Source organism: Protopterus annectens, chromosome 2.part1 (assembly GCF_019279795.1).
Source record: "Protopterus annectens isolate FY-2018-M chromosome 2.part1, PAN1.0, whole genome shotgun sequence".
Taxonomy (NCBI): Eukaryota; Metazoa; Chordata; order Ceratodontiformes; family Protopteridae; genus Protopterus; species Protopterus annectens.
This window is the reverse complement of record NC_056729.1, coordinates 1,512,526,707-1,512,548,352: the sequence shown is the minus strand read 5'-3', so window position 1 is coordinate 1,512,548,352 and position 21,646 is coordinate 1,512,526,707. Positions and strand designations below refer to the sequence as shown.

At 41.6% G+C, this 21,646-nt stretch overlaps 1 protein-coding gene across 6 annotated transcripts in view; it reads left to right on the top strand.

Moving 5' to 3' along the window:
• PRDM16 (PR/SET domain 16) overlaps window positions 1-21,646 on the top strand; it is a 2,576,872-nt gene that overhangs the window by 2,288,821 nt on the left and 266,405 nt on the right. For 4 of the 6 annotated variants that reach the window (XM_044062971.1, XM_044062970.1, XM_044062976.1 and 1 more), the window contains 2 exons: window positions 4,135-4,282; window positions 5,508-5,615. In XM_044062971.1, coding sequence (XP_043918906.1) covers window positions 4,135-4,282; window positions 5,508-5,615 — 256 coding nt within the window. The remainder of the gene's footprint in view (window positions 1-4,134; window positions 4,283-5,507; window positions 5,616-21,646) is intronic. The other 2 variants (XM_044062974.1, XM_044062972.1) reach the window with 1 other exon arrangement.

Here is a 21,646-nt window from a genome sequence, read left to right as displayed (position 1 = left end):
GTCTATTTTCCTGGAGATGTCATATAGATGTTCTGTCATACAATCACGTAATCTACATGTCGTCATCCCAACATAAAAACAGGCACATGCTGCACAGGTGGCCAAGTAGACCAGATTTGTAGTATTACACTGTGCTGTCAATTTGAACGTGTATATCCTCCCTGTATCAGGATGTACAAACCTACCTGTGCTTTCAAGAAAACCACAGAACTTGCACTTACCACATGGGTATGCGCCAGATTTCATTCTATCTTCAGGGCTGGATTAGTTCACAACTGGCTCATGGTCCACATAATAACATTTTTAAGCACTTTTTATTCTTATACACATATCTGGGCCTTTCTCCTACAATCCCTTTCACGATTTTGAATTTCGCACTTTTGGGGTTTCGGTGTTTTGGTTTTTCAGCTTAATAGTCTTGAGATACTGAAATTCGATATTTCAGTATTTTGAGAGTATAAAGTGAATCTATATATATATATATATATATATATATATATATATATATATATACACAAAATTAATCAAAAGGAATATCTCCAGGAACAGATGATATTCCTGTGGAATTTTGAAAGTTGAAAAGTAAGAAAGTCATAATGATCTGGACAGTTTTGTTTATCAGTATTTTAAAAGGTGGGGAAATGCCATCATCTTATAAGAAAGTTCTGGTGGCTGTATTACCTAAGGAGTGCAACGATCCATTAGACCCTGCTTCATATAGAAAATTTCAATTTTAAAACATGATACTTGCCAAGAGAATGGCAAAATTGTTTCCAAATTGATATATGGATGAATGTGGTTTTGTGCAGGTGAAGAAACACTTGACAACATTAACAGAACAATGATGATCCAGAGGGAAACAGAGTCTAGGAAAACACCACTATTATTAGTACATCTTAATGAAGAGAAAGCATGCATCAGCATCAGTAGGGATTTTATGAATAAGGCCATGGAAACGTTTGCATTCTCTAATAAAATAACAGGATTAATTAGGATCCTATATGAAGTGTCAGAGGCAAGAATTAAGGTGGGAAGGTTCCTCACTAACAAACTGCATTTAAACAGAGGAGCCAGGTAAAGGTGTCCTCTTTCTCCTTTGTTATCTGTTGTGGCAGAGATGGGGTTGGCATAATGTCTTTACCTCACAGACAAGTACAAGATTTGATTCTTACTAAGGGCAACTGACTAGGCTTAAAATGGCCCACAAGGGCAACTAGTCTAATACTTATGAACCTGTGGGTGTCAGATTGGTATAATGGGTAAGGTGTTTACCTGACAGACACAAGGTGCAGGGTTTGATTCTCACATGGGGTAATTGGCTAGACTTGAAATGGCCCACAAGGACAGTTAGCTTAATACTAATCTATTAACCTATAAGATAAGGAACTCACAAATTCACTAGTGTAGTACTTAAAAAAATAGCCTTCTTTGCTGATCATCTTATCTTGTATTTGATAAATCCAGAAAAGGAAATTTCATTGTTATGGTACATTTTGAGACAGTGTCGGATCTTTTTCTGTATATAAAATGAATGAAGATAAAATAAATGCTGCAACAGTAAACTATGTAGGAACATATGAATTGGTTCAACAATATCCATATTTATAGAGACGTAACAAGATGAAGTATTTAGGTGTATGTACCGAAAAGTATTGTCTTAGGGCAGCTAAGGATATGAGGAAAGAGACTAGCTAATATAAAAACTAGAAACTGGAAGCTTTTAATTAAGGATATGGATAGTAAGATACAAGCAGTAAAAATCATTTTATTCTCTTTAATTTTCTCTACAGGTCAGACTTATTTTTATCTACCATAGGAGAACTTCTGGGTGGTAATTAATAAAGAAGACATTTATTTGGGAGGGGAAGAAGGAAGAGTTAAATGGAATAAGGCGATTCTCCATATAGTACAAGGTAGATTAGGATTACCTGACTTGATGGGATATTTTAGAGCTATGCAGTTAAAGCTCATGTACATAACACAATCAGAAGGTTATAAATCAAAGCGGAAGGGGATGATGATGATGATGATGATGATGATGAAATGGAGAGGAGGATGGGAAATAAGGAGAGAGAGTAGAATTTTTGATGTAGGTATGTAAGGAGAATAAGAAATATACAGAACATTATATTAATAAAGTAGCAGAAAGTATTCTAAGGACAAAGTCAACATAGAGATGGTCAAAGTAGATTTTATCAATAGGAATGACTGCAAATAAGTATTCAGAAAATAGGCAAGAGAGAGCTGCAATCTACTGGAGAAAATTATGAAAGGAACCAAATTATTGCAAGCAAATAACTTGGAAGGGAAAGTTAACTGAGTGGAATGAGGCCAAGCAGAAATTTGGACTGCAGGTTATAGGCTGTCTCCCATACCTGGGTTTAATTGCAGAATACAGGCAAAGATTAAAGGGTAAGAGAGTGTTAAGTGAAAAATAGCTATGGTAGAGTTTATAACTAAGTCTACAACAGAAGCTACTATAAAAGAGGGAATAATTAGTAAGGTATATAAAATGTTATGATACCTATAAGAATCAATCAGCAGAGATCAGAAAAGCTTGAGAAGAAAAATTGGAAATACAGTTTCTCAAGGAACATTTGAAATATGTCTCCCAAGTAAGCAAAGTCCAGAAGATTAAGGATTTTTGTATGGAAATATTTGCATAGGTATTTACAAACCCCAAGTAGAAGGCAGATATTTTTTCCTCAAGTAGATAACAAATGCTGCAGATGTGATAAGAATGACAGAGGTAACTGGGAACAAGTGTTCTGCGAATGTAACAAGTTAGCAGATTTAAAAAAATTCCTACTGACTGTTTTGTCAGAAATGTTGGGAGAACAAATAATTGTAACTAAGGAAATTATTGTTTTGAGGTTGAACATAGGCTCTGAATTGCCTAGAAATAGTAAGAACTTGCTAAGTTTAATGCTACTAGTTGCCAAAAATGTAATTACTATAAAAGAGAAATCAGAATTGAAACCAACTGTAGCTGAAGTACTAACTATTGTAAATGAGATAAAAGAACTAGAGGGTGGGATACTTAGAATAAGGAAAGAACAAATACAAGGAAGTAAATGGAGTCTTTGGGAACAACTATGCAGAGAAATGTTCAGGAGGAGGAACTGGGTTTATGGGAATGAAGGAAATGAACAATTTATGTAATATAGTAGAGTAAATTCATATTAAAACATTAACACATGTATAATGCATGAAAAATGTTGCTATTATGTGTTTTCTTTTACATTAATGTGCATGCATCTTTGCTACAATTTTATTGGTGATTTAACAAAGAATGAAGATGATATCACTGTGAAGGATACCATCAGTGGCCACCTGTCTGTTTGCTTTTCAGTGGCAAGGCATGAAACAGAAAGCACACTTACTCTTCTGGATTATTGCTTTTAACCTTACCTCATACTCAAAAGGCTTTGCTGCATTTAGTGTGCAATATACATGCTAAGCTGCTGCTTTTACTTCACTTAAATGTTATACCATTACTGATGTCTAAAAGGTCAAAGTACAATTATCACAATACGATTGTTGCATATACAACTTTCTTCAACTGTTGCTTACTTTCTGTGTCACGGTAGTTCCTCTGTTTCCTATTACGCATACTTATTCCTGTAGAACTCACATATATACAGTGTCAAGTCACCAGTTTAAAAAGGCTCTGCCCACTGGGACTGCCTGTTCAGCAAATAATTAATAAATAAATACTTATATAAACCATATATAAAAGAGACAGGAAACTAGTTCATGCAGTGCAGTTTTCATATATTCTGTGCTTTCAGGAGAATGTTGTGAATGTTTTCTAGTGCCTCTTTTCTGTGGTACTTTTCAATTTCTAATATTTAACAATTCTATCTGTCCAGAACAGACCACTAAGGATGCAACAACTAAGTCACAAAAAAAAAATTAGTTATGAAACATTACTGTCATGTAAAAATAAAATGAATTACTTAATTTATTGAGATTTTTTTTTTTTTGGTAAAGGAAGAAAAGTATGTTAGATGTAGAATGCCAGTTTTGAAACATGCTTTCTGACATTCTAGCTACAGATTCGGCAATACAGATATTTCATTAAAAGTATCTTCTGTGATACTAAGCACAACCATATTTGTTGTTTGTCTTTAGCCTGGAGCAACATATGATCATCCATACAGAGGAAAGGGAATATAAATGTGATCAGTGTCCAAAGGCCTTCAATTGGAAATCAAATCTGATTCGCCACCAGATGTCACATGACAGTGGCAAACGATTCGAGTGTGAAAACTGTGTCAAGGTAACAGCTATTTTACTCTATATTGATACTAATAAAGCAATTTTTTTATGCTGCTCACACTTGCCATTGGCTATAATATAGCTGCAAAAATAAAGTTTATTTGCCTGATAGCCAGGAAAAGCTGAGACTATTAGTCACAATCTCTGCCATGTCCTATGGCAGTAGTTTACATGTGGTAAACAGCATAAACAAGTAGCTACCTGTCAACTAACAAATTTTACCAACTGAAGGAACACTTTCCTGTTGTGATTCCTGTTTTGTAAACTATTAACATTCTTCTGATAATAATGAAAAAACTGTTAATGGCAGGAGTAAAACTTCACAGGTGCCTAGCACTAATAATTTATATAAATACTATTGCAACTATTATGGTGCTTGAGTTTGACTATTGTTTGATATTTTTTTTCATTTTAAAATATATACAAAGCCTGTAGTAAAAGAGGATGGTATTGCAAAGGGCTGCATGTAATAACATATTTGTGAAAGAAAGGTCTACACATAAGACACTAATGAGTTCACAAAGACAGACACACTCACACACACACACACACACACACACACACACACACACACACACACACACACACACACACACACATACACATATGCAACACACACACACTTGCAGTCACAAAGAGCAGGTGTTCTCAGAGACAAATATAAGTAAGTTTTGCAGCCATTCATATAATTAACTGCATTTATACAGTGTAACACTTGTGCAGCTGCATTCCATTTGGCACACACACATATTCATGGTATTGCACACTGACCCAAAGAAATACACACACATATATGTAGACAGAAGCTCGTATTCATATGCCCATTTCTGAACATTTTGATTGGAGGTGGCTTATTAAACATTAACAGACACATATTGTTCTATAGTGCACTGAACACATTTGCTATTGGAAATAATGCACATTATAAAGTTTCACTTGCTTCAAAGTCATAGTATATTTGTAGATGTAAATGAAAATATTAATATTAGCTATCAGTATCTAGCCATCAGATTTACATGTTTCGCAAAATCTGAAATAAAACACATTTAGTTTTCACTTTAGTCACATGGTCACAATTTCACACAGCAATGATGACTTTTCATAATCAACCCTATGCATACATAAATCAGAATTTTTGTGTTATATAAAGTAAGCAAGAATTAGAAAAAAATTATATATTATTCCTAAGCATTTCTACTAGAATTGTTACTTTTGACACTCCACAGCCAACTACAAAGACCTGTGACATAAATCCGTTGTTAATAGCAATGGTAAAACAGCAAGAGAGTTTTCTCACCAATCAAGTGATGGCTGGAAAAGCAAGACCTCCCACAGTAAGAAATAAAAACCTTTCAAAAGTTAATCGCTAGCTAAAAAGTGTTTCGTATCAGCAAGGGACATTTGTCCAAGTGCTACATGTTTTTTACATTTATATTTACTGTTGTTCTGAGGCGACATCTGAGGTTTCTAGCTGTGCTGGGAATAATATCATAATATGAATTAAGTGGAAAAAATAGACTTTAATGTGGGTCCAAAGACTTGGAAAAAGCCAGTCTGTGCTTGTAAGTCTGTAGGCAAAGACAACATCAAAAACATAAATGCAGACATGATTAAATAGTCTTGTGCATACTGGCACAAGTCAAATTTGTACTGCAAAAACCTCAGCTGTGTCAGGCATGCTACTTTACAACAAAATGCACATAAAACAATGTGCATATAAGAATCCACACTATAATATACCCAGCATGTACTAGACACTTAAGAAGTGCATTGTTTCATTTTTTTTATCTGTTCAACAGTCTCATTTCAGACACTGCTGCGAACACAAGTCACAATCAAATGAATATTCTTCATTGCAAACTTACAAGCAAGAATGATGCTGTTTCTTTCCGTATTGTGAATCCTCAGTGTTATTTTCTTCATCACATGTATTATTTCTTTTGTAATTTATAATAAACCATCCTCTTTTATAACCTGTATACCTCTCCTGTTAATCTCTTTTGTGATTCATGTATGTATACTAACCAAATTTTTGCAACTAGCTTTTCAGGAGTTCTTCACGAGATGGTCATTGCTTGAAGTAACATATGTCGTTTTACATTAACTCATGTAGTCCTCCCATTACAGGTAGCATCCTTTCTTGTTTTGTTCACCAAAATGCACTTGGAGTCTTATAGTAAGCATCAGTAGCAGCAGGCTTCATGTTCCCCTTAGATACTCCATTACTGAAACAGCTTTATTTGATGAATAGTCCCACACAGTTCTTTACTATTTTTTTAGGTATTCAACTCATTTAAAAAATTCTGAAGTTGCAGCCAATAGCTTCTGCAGCTTCTGTGTTCTCTTGCTTCCCATTTGTTAAATACCATTGTCTTAAAGCTATAGATTGTGGTGTATTTTATGCTTCCTATGTCCAAAACAAATCCTTCAAAATACTGAAGGGGATTAGCACCCCTTTTCAAAATGATCCCTCACCCTATACCTCAGCCATGTTGTAACCTCCCAGAAATCTCTTATACCACAAAAACATTTGGCAAATGGATCCATGCACCTAGATGAGCAGCATTATTCTCATTTTTTGGAATTGATCTGCATTTCTCATGTCAAACATCTACACACCCACTCCTTCTCTTCCAAGAGGTATGTTATGTATAAATAAACATGGTGGTGAGTATTTGTTACTTACTATCATCTTTACAAAATGTAGATGTTAACGCATATTAGGAAATCTCCTCCACGACTTTTAGCTATTTTCAAGCCAATGGATTATCATTCACTAAATTTAGGGAATGAATTGCTACATATAATGATACTTTTTTTCCTTCTTTTGTATACTGTTTCTCTTCCCATTTGCTTGCAGTCTGTGTCATCTCATAAATCTGTAATGTGTTAATTCTCTTGGAATACCTATAGAATGAGTCACTGGTTAGTCTCTGGCACATAAAAAAAAGTTACTTTCATAGCCCACTAAAAGTCAGCTATGGAAGGCCAGTATCCATGCAAAATGGAAGAGATGTCGTCTGTCATACTGGTGACTTTGATTCAAGGGAAGACCAAATGACGTAAAGAGGTTTGAGCAGTTCTTGCCAGCAGCAATCCTTCTCATGAAAGAGAATGAGGCCTTTTCCTACTGCATCAGGACTCGTTGTAGAAGCCAAGCATGGTAGTCTAATAACCAGCATTAGGCTTATTCCAGGTATGAACAGACATTGGTTGATATGTGCATGGAATAAGCCTAATTGCAGCCTTTAAAGGGGGGGTGGCAGTGGGGATACAGGGGTAGGAGTGGCAGAACCAACAGGAGTTATTTGCATTGATGCTGTGTGCACATTTCCTAGAAACATCCAATTCCTTTTAGCACCACTTAATGTAGCTCTGCAAAATATAGTCTTTTATTCCAGTCTTTTTCTGCCACTAATGTTTTCTTGATCTTTTTTCCCATCTAGCTACCTGATGCTTTTTTTCCATTATCCCCCCCCCCCCAAAGGACCAATCACAATACCAGTAGATTGCCAGGCACCCAGTGTTACTGCTGCACAGGTTAAAACAGCAATGTCCAAGGCCAAGATTACAGCTTCTATGGGACCTGATAATTTCCCTGGCTGTGTTCTACATGAACTACAGAGTGAACTGGCACCTCACCTGTGTGCCCTGTTCAATCACAGCCTCACCTCAGGCTTTGTCCCTACTGAATGGCACACTGCTACAGTCAGCCCTCTCCACAAATGAGGAGTGACTACAGACCCTGGGAATTATCGCCCAATTAGCCTGACAGTCTGATATGTAGAGCTATGGAATGCGTCATCATGGACCTAATAAACAAGGATACAGGGAATCTCCAAACTCCGGATCCTACACAGTTTGGTTTTTGTGAAGGGTAGATCATGCCTGCTCAACTTGCTTGACTTCTTTGAGTCAGTCACCAGAGCTGTGGATGAAGGCAAGGTGGTTCATACAGCCTACCTTGATCTGGCCAAGGCCTTTGATACCATTCCCCACTCAGGAATCATAAAAAAAATGACTAAGCTAGGTTGCAAACTGGCTCACAGATAGAACCCACAGTGTGAAAGTAGCTGGCTCCAAGTCAGACTGCCGATGAGTCACGAGTGGAGTCCCATAGGGTTCAGTCCTGGGTCCTGTCCTGTTTGGTATCTACTTCTCTGATTTCCAGGCCAAGGCGAAGGGACTCGGGCTGACAAAGTTCACAGACAATTGCAAGTTGGGAGCTATTATTAACTCCCCAAGTGATGCTGACATCCTACAGAAAGGCTTCAATGACACCAGCAACTGGTGTCAAGACCATGGTCTTAAGCTCAATGCCAAAAAATGTGTCATCATCCCCTTGGGAAAAACCTGGTTCCCTTGAATTACTACATTACTGGTAGTCCACTGAGCACAGAAGGCGTTATAAGAGATCTGGGAACACAGGTTGACAACAACCTCTCTTTTGTCCACCATGTTGCCACTGTGGTCAGGAAAGTCCTTCTATGTGGCACATCTCATTACTAAGGGTTTTGCATCCAGGAAGAACGAGGTCATTGTCTCCCTCTACTCTTCCCTCATTAGGCCAATCATCGAGTACAATGCCTCTTTTAGCATTTACCTCACTAGACACCTGCAACAACTGGAGAGGCCGCAAAAGTACCTCACAAAGAGGATCCTAGGCCTTAAACACTTGTCATATATGGACAGATTAAAAAAAACTCCCAACAATTCTGTGTCATGTATCACCTACTTAGAGACAATCTCTGCTTGACTTACAAAGCCATGTCTGACCCAGCTCTGTTAGAAATGCTACTTCTAAAGAAATCCCAATCCCTCCGCACCACACACTCCAGAGACCTCAACCTCATTACCACAATCAACAGAACATGCTGGAGGGACAGGTTCATAACCCAGAGACTGCCCATGCTATGAAATAGACTTCCCATACATGTCAAGCAGAGCACCTCACTGGCCCTCTTCAAGAGAAATTTTGATGAGTGTATGGGAAATAGAAAATTCACCCCGGGGATCACTCCAGTGGCTCTTCTTGACAGAGGCACTAGGAATTAAGGTCGGGTAGCACAATGCCAGGGTAATCCTATGGGCTAGGCTTGTAAAGGCTCCAGGGCCATTAGCCTAGTATACACCTATGAACCTGTGAACCTATATAATGTTTTTGGCTATCTAGTAATCAAGTAGCTCTTTATATTTTAAAACAGTCAGTGCTTTATTGTAACTTTTTAGTCTGTTTAACATTTTACATCAAATTGTTTTGCCTGGTACTGTCATTTTTTTCATTGATAACTCCTATCTCCTCAGTTAATCTCCTCTACCCCTTACTTACAGATAAGTGTAGTCTATTCCCAGTCCTTACACTTCAGTTTCTTTTGGCCAGGTCTTTATTTACAGTCTTTAAAATCTGAATTGCCACCTTTATCTTATGAGGGATCTGTCCCTTGTTTTCACCCCTCTTTTTTATATTTTTCTTCTTATCGCCTTATATTTTTATGTTTTGATTTCTAATTTTGTTTATTCTATCTAGTCCCTCTCTTAAACTTTTATCCATCATCCATTCCATCTTCTTATATATCTCCACATACGTCTATATTACCTGATCGAACATTTAGGTTAGTGAATACCTAAACGTCGACCTGGTAATATCAAAAAATTAAAACAGCGAACAGCCGATTTAACATAGGGAATGAATTGCCTTGGCTGCAAAGAAAAAAAAATTTGAACCAAAATGAAGTGGGGGGCTTCTACCCCCACACCCACTGATCAGGGGGGCTGTGCCTCCTACACCACCCCTAACTAAATATACCAACTCCAAGGTTGCTCTACAGTGGGGAAAGGGGCAAAATCTGCATAACCACCAAGGGAATTATTTTCCTATGTTAAATCGTCCGTTCGCTTTTTTTTGCTTTCGCTATTACCAGATCAATGTTTAGGTATTCGCTAACCTAAATGTTCAATCAGGTAATAGGAACCCGTTCACATTCCTCCTGTAAGTAAGTTCCATTTCCTTTCTGCTTACCTGCGTTACCATTTTTATCACTTTCCAATATTCTGGGGCTGCTCCTATTTCCATTTCTTTGTGACTGCCTTCTTTCCTACCAGAATTATTATTACTGTTAATTGTACATGTTCTGCCTCTATATTGTTGTCTGCTCCTAATATGAATAACTTCTTTGTTAATTTAATCTCACTCCTGGTTAGCATTTCTAGTAATCTTTTAGGGTTATTCTTAATTTATTTTTGAATTTCTCTTATTCCCAGAGTATATGTAGCCGTAATCCTATTTTTCCTTTCTTACATCTATGGCATTTTTTTCTTGTGTTGGGGAACATCCAAGCTAGCAAGTAAAAATATCTGTACAATCACTTCTGGGTAAAACTGTTAAGCTGCATCACCTTTGTTATGTGTCTAGGTAGTTTAATTACCTCCCCATCAAATCTCAGTTGGTATCTCTTCCTGCAGCTCCTTTAACAATCCTTCCCCCAAAAAATCTGAGTTGGTATCTCTTACTGCAAATCCTTTTCCTAACTTTGTCTCATTTTCTCTGTTGTGTTTTTTTCTTTTCCCTTTATCACCTCCATTCCTTTTTTTGTTTTTCTTAAACACCTTTATTTAATTATCACTCGTGACATGGGCACATTTACGTTTATATAAAAGTAATTAAACTGTGTTAACAAGTTAAAATTAACAAACATTATTATTTCCTTCATAGTCCTCCTTCCATTCTCTGGTTAATTTCTCTTACTATTTTGTACCTTCTCCGTTCCCTTTTCTGGCCATTTTTATTTTACCCATCTACTCAGTATCTCTTGAGACACTCATTCCATCTCCCATAGGAATGAATATTCCTCCTTCAGTTTTCTTCTTCTACCGACACAGAAAATGCCATTCTCTCTAGCATGTCTTGTGCCCCACAATGGTAACATCTCACCTCTCTACAATTTTGCGTTTCCCCTCAAAAAATGTCAACACTTGTATTGTATAACTCTTTTCATACCAGCAAATGGACCACCACACTTGAACATTCTGGATGAAATTCCCCAAAGTCACCCCCCTCTTTAAACTGATTTGTTACCTCCCAGATGATGTTTTCCAGTCAGCCCAGTGCTACATATTTATCAGACTTAAAATGTTATCTATTTGATATGCCTTTAAGTAATCTATTCTCTCTTATGCTCCTAGACCTCCTCTATATTTCAGTAGTGTCACTCTTTCCCATGTCACTTGTAGCTTGTCATCTGTCCTGAAAAAAAGTTCCTCATCATCTGAGATATTCTTCTTAAACAACCTTAATTTGGCAAGTCCAAGAAAACTTTGGCAAGGTATGTAATACGTGGCAGAAAATATAGCTACATTATGTGCACTTTATGGTCTTTATGGTGTGTTTCCATGTCTCTGTTTGTTTCTTTGTTCTATAAATTCTCTTTCATAAGTCAACCTGGATGATTTTTCCACGGTTCCTTTTAACCAAATCCCCAGATATTTGAGTTCTTGTTACATACTTCTTTGCCCTAGTCATCATTTTTCTTCTTGACACATATTTATGTCTAACATTTATGCTTTATTCTGGTTTATTTTATATTCTCTCCATTTTACTAAAATTATTTATATCCTGACCTGGATGTTAAAGCATTATTAATACATTGTCTGAGAGGAGCATCGCCTTACACTGCCTAGTGACAAAAAAATAAACCCAACCCAACCCACACAGGCTTCCAAAGCTGACAGGTTTTTTTTTTATTATTCTAAAAAACACACAAAGATAAGCTCATTCATCCCATAAAACGACTTCATCAGACCTGCCTAGTGCTCCTTTGGTATGCTCTTATTTCTGACTCCCTGATAGATATGGCCAGTGGTCCTAAATATGTGGCAAATAGTAATAGGGAAAGAGGGACTAAGAAGCACCCCTGCCTATTCCCTCTCTCCCCCACTTTAAATTCCTGTGATAATCTTGCTCTTACTTTTACTCCTGGCCCTTCATGTATCTTCCTTGGCCCTGCTCTCCATCCCTTTGGAAATCCATACTCATCATTAATTTAAACAGATATTTCCACTGTACTATGCTGAAAGCCTTTTTGGCATCTAGTGATGTTTCTGCTAACTCCCTCCCTTCTTTCTGTGCTTCTTGTGCTATCAGTAATATATTAATAAGTTTATCCACTTTCTTCTTCCCCCCAACAAACTAGTATTATGTCCTGCATTTGCTTTGCCACTATATCTGCTATTATCAATATAAAACATTTATAGAAATAATTTAAGATTCATATATATATATATATATATATATATATATATATATATATATATATATATATATGTGTGTGTGTGTGTGTGTGTGTGTGTGTGTGTGTGTGTGTGTGTGTGTGTGTGTGTGTGTGTGTGTGTGTGTGTGTGTGTGTGTGTGTGTGTGTGTGTGTCTGTGTCCATGTTTATATATACTCTTAAATCAATGTGCAAAAATATTGCTTCATGCTACATTGATTTCTGCACACTGAAACTCACTATCATGGAAAAAACACCAAAAATGTACCAAATGCAAAAAGAAGATAAACATTTCCTTTTAGCAATTGATCAACAACAAAAAATTACCCTAACATAGCCTTCAGCCATAATTTGTCTGAATAGTGGCACTGTTAGGGAAAGAGTTTTTGGTAAGGCAGTCTGTAGTGTTGTGATCTGAGCCATAAGCAGGGTTGGCACACGTAAGTAAAGTGGAACTGGGTGGCAAAGCCCTAGGTACATCTTTACTCATACATAGACACACACACACACACACACACACACACACACACACACACACACACACACATACACACAAACATACACACACACACACACACACACACACACACACACACACACACACACACACACACACACACACACACACACACACACACTCACGCTCTGCATGTATACCATCACAAACACAGAAATCACTAAAAGTATCACCTTACCTACATTTTACTCTCACTTTAACCTAGGAACACTCACACACATACTACAAAACTTTCACACTCATTCCATTAAATCTATCACCTTCCCTAATACTTATTCTAACCTTCACCCACAAACACTCACATACAAGCCTCCATTATAATCAAAAAAAAAAAAAACACTTACCTCCATGCAATCACACCTCACACACCACAGGAACACTTGATAAGCTGGTGTTTGAAATCTCCTGCATAAAGAAAAGTGTGTGAGTATGTGTGTGTGTGTGTGTGTGTGTGTGTGTGTGTGTGTGTGTGTGTGTGTGTGTGTGTGTGTGTGTGTGTGTATATATATATATATATATATATATATATATGTGTGTGTGTGTGTGTGTGTGTGTGTGTGTGTGTGTGTGTGTGTGTGTGTGTGTTTGTCCACACCCCTTCAGCGCTCATGTTCGTACTCGTTCCTGGGATCACACCCCTTCAGGACTTATGTTCATACTCATTTTTGGGTTCACACCCCTTCAGGAATCATGTTAGCACTCATTCTTGGGTCCACACCCCTTCAGGACTCATGTGAGCACTCATTCTTGGGTCGACACCCCTTCAGGGCTCATGTTAGCACTAATTCTTGGGTCCACACCCCTTCAGGATTCATGTTAGCACTCATTTTTGGGTCCACAGCCCTTCAGGACTCATGTTAGCAGTCATTCTTGGGTCCACACCCCTTCAGGACTCATGTTAGCACTCATTCTTGGGTACACACCCCTTCAGGACTCATGTTAGCACTCATTACACCCTTCAGGACCCATGTTAACACTTATTCTTGGGTCCACACTATTGTAGGACACATGTTAGCACTCATTCTTGGGTCCATGGTATTGCAGGACCCACGTTAGCACTCATTCTTGGGTTCACACTATTGTAGGACCCATGTTAGCACTCATTCTTAGGTCTACACTATTGCAGGACCCATGTTAGCACTCATTCTTGGGTCCACACCCCTTCAGGGCTCATGTTAGCACTCGTTCTTGGGTCCACACTATTGCAGGACCCATGTTAGCACTCATTCTTGGGTCCACACTATTGCAGGACCCATGTTAGCACTCATTCTTGGGTCCACACTATTGCAGGACCCATGTTAGCACTCATTCTTGGGTCCATGATATTGCAGGACACAAGTTAGCACTCATTCTTGGGTTCAAATTATTGCAGGACCCATGTTAACACTCATTCTTGGGTCCACACTATTGCAGGACCCATGTTAGCACTCATTCTTTGGTCCACACCTTCAGGACTCATGTTAGCACTCATTCTGGGCACAACACCTCCACTCCTCTCTCATCATGTGCTGACTATTTCAGGTTCACACCCCTTCAGGACCCATGTTAGCACTCACTCTTGGGTCCACACTATTGCATGACCCACGTTAGCACTCATTCTTGGGTCCACACCCTTCAGGACCCATATAAGCACTCATTCTTGGGTTCACACTATTGCAGGTTTCACATTAGCACTCATTCTTAGGTCCACACCCTTCAGGATGTTTGTACTCGTTCTGGTTTTCACACTTCCAGAACTCATGTTAGCACTCATTCTTGGGTCCACACCCTTCAGGGCTCATGTTAGCACTCATTCTTGGGTTCACACCCCTTCAGGACACATGTTAGCACTCATTCTTGGGTCCACACCCTTCAGGTCTCATGTTTTCCTGGGTTCACACCCTTCAGAACTCATGTTAGCACTCATTCTTGGGTCCACACCCCTTCAGGGCTCATGTTAGCACTCATTCTTGGGTCCACACCTTCAGGACTCATGTTAGCACTCATTCTTGGATTCACACCCTTCAGGACTCATGTTACCACTCATTATTAGGTCTACACTATTGCAGGGCCCATGTTAGCACACATTCTTGGGTGCACACTATTGCAGGACCCATGTTAACACTCATTCTTGGGTCCACTGGTATTGCAGGACCCACGTTAGCCCTCATTCTTGGGTCCACACTGTTGCAGGACCCAGTTTAGCACTCATTCTTGGGTCCATGATATTGCAGGACACAAGTTAGCACTCATTCTTGGGTTCAAATTATTGCAGGACCCATGCTAACACTCATTCTTGGGTCCACACCCCTTAAGGACTCATGTTAGTACTCATTCTTGGGTCCACACCCCTTCAGGGCTCATGTTCGCACTCATTCTTGTGTTCACACCCCTTCAGGACTCGTTAGCACTCATTCTTGGGTCCACACCCCTTCAGGACTCATGTTAGCACTCATTCTTGGATCCCCACCCCTTCAGGGCTCATGTTAGCACTCATTCTTGGGTCCACATCCCTTCAGGACTCATGTTAGCACTCATTCTTGGGTCCACACCTCTTCAGGGCTCATGTTCATACTCATTCTTGGGTTCACACCCTTCAGGACTCATGCTAGCACTCATTCTTGAGTCCACACCCTTCAGGGCTCATGTTAGCACTCATTCTTGGGTCCACACCCCTTCAGGACTCATGTTAGCACTCATTCTTGGGTCAACACCCTTCAGGGCTCATGTTAGCCCTCATTCTTGGGTTCACACCCCTTCAGAACTCATGTTAGCACTCATTCTTGGGTCCACACCCCTTCAGGGCTCATGTTAGCACTCATTCTTGGTTCCACACCCCTTCAGGACTCATGTTAGCACTCATTCTTGGGTCCACACCCCTTCAGGGCCCACTCCTTCTCACGTCCCCACACCCTCTGTGTTAGGTTAGTACTCATTCCAGTCACCACCCTTCAGGGCTCATGTTCTGCCATTCTTGTGTTCACACCCCTTCAGGACTCATGTTAGCAGTCATTCTTGGGTCCACACCCCTTCAGGGCTCATGTTACCACTCATTCTTGGTTCCACACCCCTTCAGGACTCATGTTAGCACTCATTCTTGGGCCCACACCCCTTCAGCGCTCATGTTCGTACTCGTTCCTGGGTTCACACCCCTTCAGGACTTATGTTCATACTCATTTTTGGGTTCACACCCCTTCAGGAATCATGTTAGCACTCATTCTTGGGTCCACACCCCTTCAGGACTCATGTGAGCACTCATTCTTGGGTCGACACCCCTTCAGGGCTCATGTTAGCACTAATTCTTGGGTCCACACCCCTTCAGGATTCATGTTAGCACTCATTTTTGGGTCCACAGCCCTTCAGGACTCATGTTAGCAGTCATTCTTGGGTCCACACCCCTTCAGGACTCATGTTAGCACTCATTCTTGGGTACACACCCCTTCAGGACTCATGTTAGCACTCATTCTTGGGTCCACACCCCTTCAGGACTCATGTTAGCACTCATTCTTGGGTCCACACCCCTTCAGGACTCATGTTAGCACTCATTCCTGGGTTCACACCCCTTCAGGACTCAAGTTAGCACTCATTCTTGGGTCCACACCCCTTCAGGGCTCATGTTAGCACTCATTTTTGGGTCCACACCACTTCAGGACTCATGTTAGCACTCATTCTTGGGTCCACACCCCTTCAGGACTCATGTTAGCACTCATTCTTGGGTCCACACCCCTTCAGGACTCATGTTAGCACTCATTCTTTGGTCCACACCCCTTCAGGGCTCATGTTTCCACTCATTTTTGGGTTCACACCCCTTCAGGACTCATGTTAGCACTCATTCTTGGGTCCACACCCCTTCAGGACTCATGTTAGCACTCATTCTTGGGTCCACACCCCTTCAGGGCTCATGTTAGCACTCATTCTTGGGTCCACACCCCTTCAGGACCCATGTTAGCACTCATTCTTGGGCCCACAGTATTGCAGGACCCATGTAAGCACTCATTCTTGGGTTCACACTATTGCAGGTTTCACATTAGCACTCATTCTTGGGTCCACACCCCTTCAGGACTCATGTTAGCACTCATTCTTGAGTCCACACCCTTCAGGGCTCATGTTAACACTCATTCTTGGGTCCACACTATTGCAGGACCCATGTTAGCACTCATTCTTGGGTCCACACCCCTTCAGGACTCATGTTAGCACTCATTCTTGGGTCCACACCCCTTCAGGACTCATGTTAGCACTCATTCTTGGGTCCACACCCCTTCAGGACTCATGTTAGCACTCATTCTTGGGTCCACACCCCTTCAGGACTCATGTTAGCACTCATTCTTTGGTCCACACCCTTTCAGGGCTCATGTTAGCACTCATTCTGGGTTCACCCCTTCAGGGCTCATGTTAGCACTCATTCTTGGGTCCACACCCCTTCAGGGCTCATGTTAGCACTCATTCTTGGGTCCACACCCCTTCAGGACTCATGTTAGCACTCATTCTTGGGTCCACACCCCTTCAGGGCTCATGTTCGTACTCATTCTTGGGTTCACACCCCTTCAGGACTCATGTTAGCACTCATTCTTGGGTCCACACCCCTTCAGGACTCATGTTAGCACTCATTCTTGGGTCCACACCCCTTCAGGACTCAGGTTAGCACTCATTCTTGGGTCAACACCCCTTCAGGGCTCATGTTCGTACTCATTCTTGGGTTCACACCCCTTCAGAACTCATGTTAGCACTCATTCTTGGGTCCACACCCCTTCAGGGCTCATGTTCGCACTCATTTTTGGGTTCACACCCCTTCAGGACTCATGTTAGCACTCATTCTTGGGTCCACACTGTCAGGACTCATGTTAGCACTCATTCTTGGGTCCACACCCCTTCAGGACTCATGTTAGCACTCATTCTTGGGTCCACACCCCTTCAGGACTCATGTTAGCACTCATTCTTGGGTCCACACCTCTTCAGGACTCATGTTAGCACTCATTCCTGGGTTCACACCCCTTCAGGACTCAAGTTAGCACTCATTATTGGGTCCACACCCCTTCAGGGCTCATGTTCGCACTCATTTTTGGGTTCACACCCCTTCAGGACTCATGTTAGCACTCATTCTTGGGTCCACACCCCTTCAGGACTCATGTTAGCACTCATTCATGAGTCCACACCCCTTCAGGACTCATGTTAGCACTCATTCTTGGGTCCACACCCCTTCAGGGCTCATGTTAGCAGACATTCTTGGGTCCACACCCCTTCAGAACTCATGTTAGCACTCATTCTTGGGTCCACACCCCTTCAGGGCTCATGTTCGTACTCATTCTTGGGTTCACACCCCTTAAGGACTCATGTTAGCACTCATTCCTGGGTCCACACCCCTTCAGGGCTCATGTTAGCACTCATTCTTGGGTCCACACCCCTTCAGGACTCATGTTAGCACTCATTCTTGGGTCAACACCCCTTCAGGGCTCATGTTCGTACTCATTCTTGGTTTCACACCCCTTCAGAACTCATGTTAGCACTCATTCTTGGGTCCACACCCCTTCAGGGCTCATGTTAGCACTCATTCTTGGGTTCACACCCCTTCAGGGCTCATGTTCGTACTCATTCTTGGGTTCACACCCCTTCAGGACTCATGTTAGCACTCATTCTTGGGTCCACACCCCTTCAGGGCTCATGTTAGCACTCATTTTTGGTTCCACACCCCTTCAGGACTCATGTTAGCACTCATTCTTGGGTCCACACCCCTTCAGGGCTCATGTTAGCACTCCTTCTTGGGTCCACACCCCTTCAGGGCTCATGTTAGCACTCATTCTTGGTTCCACACCCCTTCAGGACTCATGTTAGTACTCATTCTCGGGTCCACACCCCTTCAGGGCTCATATTCGTACTCATTCTTGTCTTCACACCCCTTCAGGACTCATGTTAGCAGTCATTCTTGGGTCCACACCCCTTCAGGGCTCATGTTAGCACTCATTCTTGGTTCCACACCCCTTCAGGACTCATGTTAGCACTCATTCTTGGGTCCACACCCCTTCAGGGCTCATGTTCGTACTCATTCTTGGGTTCACACCCCTTCAGGACTCATGCTAGCACTCATTCTTGGGTCCACACCCCTTCAGGTCTCATGTTTGTACTCGTTCCTGGGTTCACACCCCTTCAGAACTCATGTTAGCACTCATTCTTGGGTCCACACCCCTTCAGGGCTCATGTTAGCACTCATTCTTGGATCCACACCCCTTCAGGACTCATGTTAGCACTCATTCTTGGGTCCACATCCCTTCAGGGCTCATGTTCGTACTCATTCTTGGATTCACACCCCTTCAGGACTCATGTTAACACTCATTCTTGGGTCCACACCCCTTCAGGTCTCATGTTCGTACTCGTTCCTGGGTTCACACCCCTTCAGAACTCATGTTAGCACTCATTCTTGGGTCAACACCCCTTCAGGGCTCATGTTAGCACTCATTCTTGGGTCCACACCCCTTCAGGACTCATGTTCATACTCATTCTTGGATTCACACTCCGTCAGGACTCATGTTAGCACTCATTCTTGGGTCCACACCCCTTCAGGGCTCATGTTCGTACTCATTCTTGGGTCCACACCCCTTCAGGGCTCATGTTAGCACTCATTCTTAGATCCACACCCCTTCAGGACTCATGTTAGCACTCATTCATGGGTCCACACCCCTTCAGGACTCATGTTAGCACTCATTCTTGGGTCCACACCCCTTTAGGGCTCATGTTCGTACTCATTCTTGGATTCACACCCCTTCAGGACTCATGTTAACACTCATTCTTGGGTCCACACCCCTTAAGGACTCATGTTAGTACTCATTCTTGGGTCCACACCCCTTCAGGGCTCATGTTCGCACTCATTCTTGTGTTCACACCCCTTCAGGACTCGTTAGCACTCATTCTTGGGTCCACACCCCTTCAGGACTCATGTTAGCACTCATTCTTGGATCCCCACCCCTTCAGGGCTCATGTTAGCACTCATTCTTGGGTCCACATCCCTTCAGGACTCATGTTAGCACTCATTCTTGGGTCCACACCTCTTCAGGGCTCATGTTCATACTCATTCTTGGGTTCACACCCCTTCAGGACTCATGCTAGCACTCATTCTTGGGTCCACACCCCTTCAGGGCTCATGTTAGCACTCATTCTTGGGTCCACACCCCTTCAGGACTCATGTTAGCACTCATTCTTGGGTCAACACCCCTTCAGGGCTCATGTTCGTACTCATTCTTGGGTTCACACCCCTTCAGAACTCATGTTAGCACTCATTCTTGGGTCCACACCCCTTCAGGGCTCATGTTAGCACTCATTCTTGGTTCCACACCCCTTCAGGACTCATGTTAGCACTCATTCTTGGGTCCACACCCCTTCAGGGCTCATGTTAGCACTCCTTCTTGGGTCCACACCCCTTCAGGAGTCATGTTAGTACTCATTCTTGGGTCCACACCCCTTCAGGGCTCATGTTCGTACTCATTCTTGTGTTCACACCCCTTCAGGACTCATGTTAGCAGTCATTCTTGGGTCCACACCCCTTCAGGGCTCATGTTACCACTCATTCTTGGTTCCACACCCCTTCAGGACTCATGTTAGCACTCATTCTTGGGTCCACACCCCTTCAGGGCTCATGTTCGTACTCATTCTTGGGTTCACACCCCTTCAGGACTCATGTTAGCACTCATTCTTGGGTCCACACCCCTTCAGGTCTCATGTTCGTACTCGTTCCTGGGTTCACACCCCTTCATAACTCATGTTAGCACTCATTCTTGGGTCCACACCCCTTCAGGGCTCATGTTAGCACTCATTCTTGGATCCACACCCCTTCAGGACTCATGTTAGCACTCATTCTTGGGTCCACACCCCTTCAGGGCTCATGTTTGTACTCATTCTTGGATTCACACCCCTTCAGGACTCATGTTAACACTCATTCTTGGGTCCACACCCCTTCAGGGCTCATGTTTGTACTCGTTTCTGGGTTCATACTTGGTAGGAAGATTTGGTATTCAAGATTTATTCATATTGGGATCCTAAGCAATTTGGTCTTTCAGTATTATGGTTTCAGGTTTATCTTTTTCAAAATGACTATATATCTATATCTATCTATCTCTTTCTATCTGTCAATCTATCTATATTTTTAAAGTGACTCAAACTTGCCAAGATGTGCAGTTTTCAGTAATGAAGGGTCAAATTGCCTGCCTAGCTCTGTTGGGCCTTGACTTTGGGCCAGCTGTCGTAAGTTCATTTTGAGGCTTGAGAAACTCTTGAAGCTGGCTGGCATGGGGAGTAAAGGCTTGCCTATCCTTTGGTGGGAAGGAAGATGGACCAGGACAATCTAATATCATGCTTTCTTGGGGTGGGGGGGGCAATTCAAAAGATGATGTAGAGTTAGGTGTTCAGCCAACAAACCCAGACTGCAGGAACCCTCATCGTGGGTGCACTCCAGAGTGCGTGTGTGTCTGTGTGTATGTGTGTGTGTGTGTGTGTGTGTGTGTGTGTGTGTGTGTGTGTGTGTGTGTGTGTGTGTGTGTGTGTGTGTGTGTGTGTGTGTGTGTGTGTGTGTGTGTTGCGTGCTTTTGTATAGACACACACATACACACACACACACAT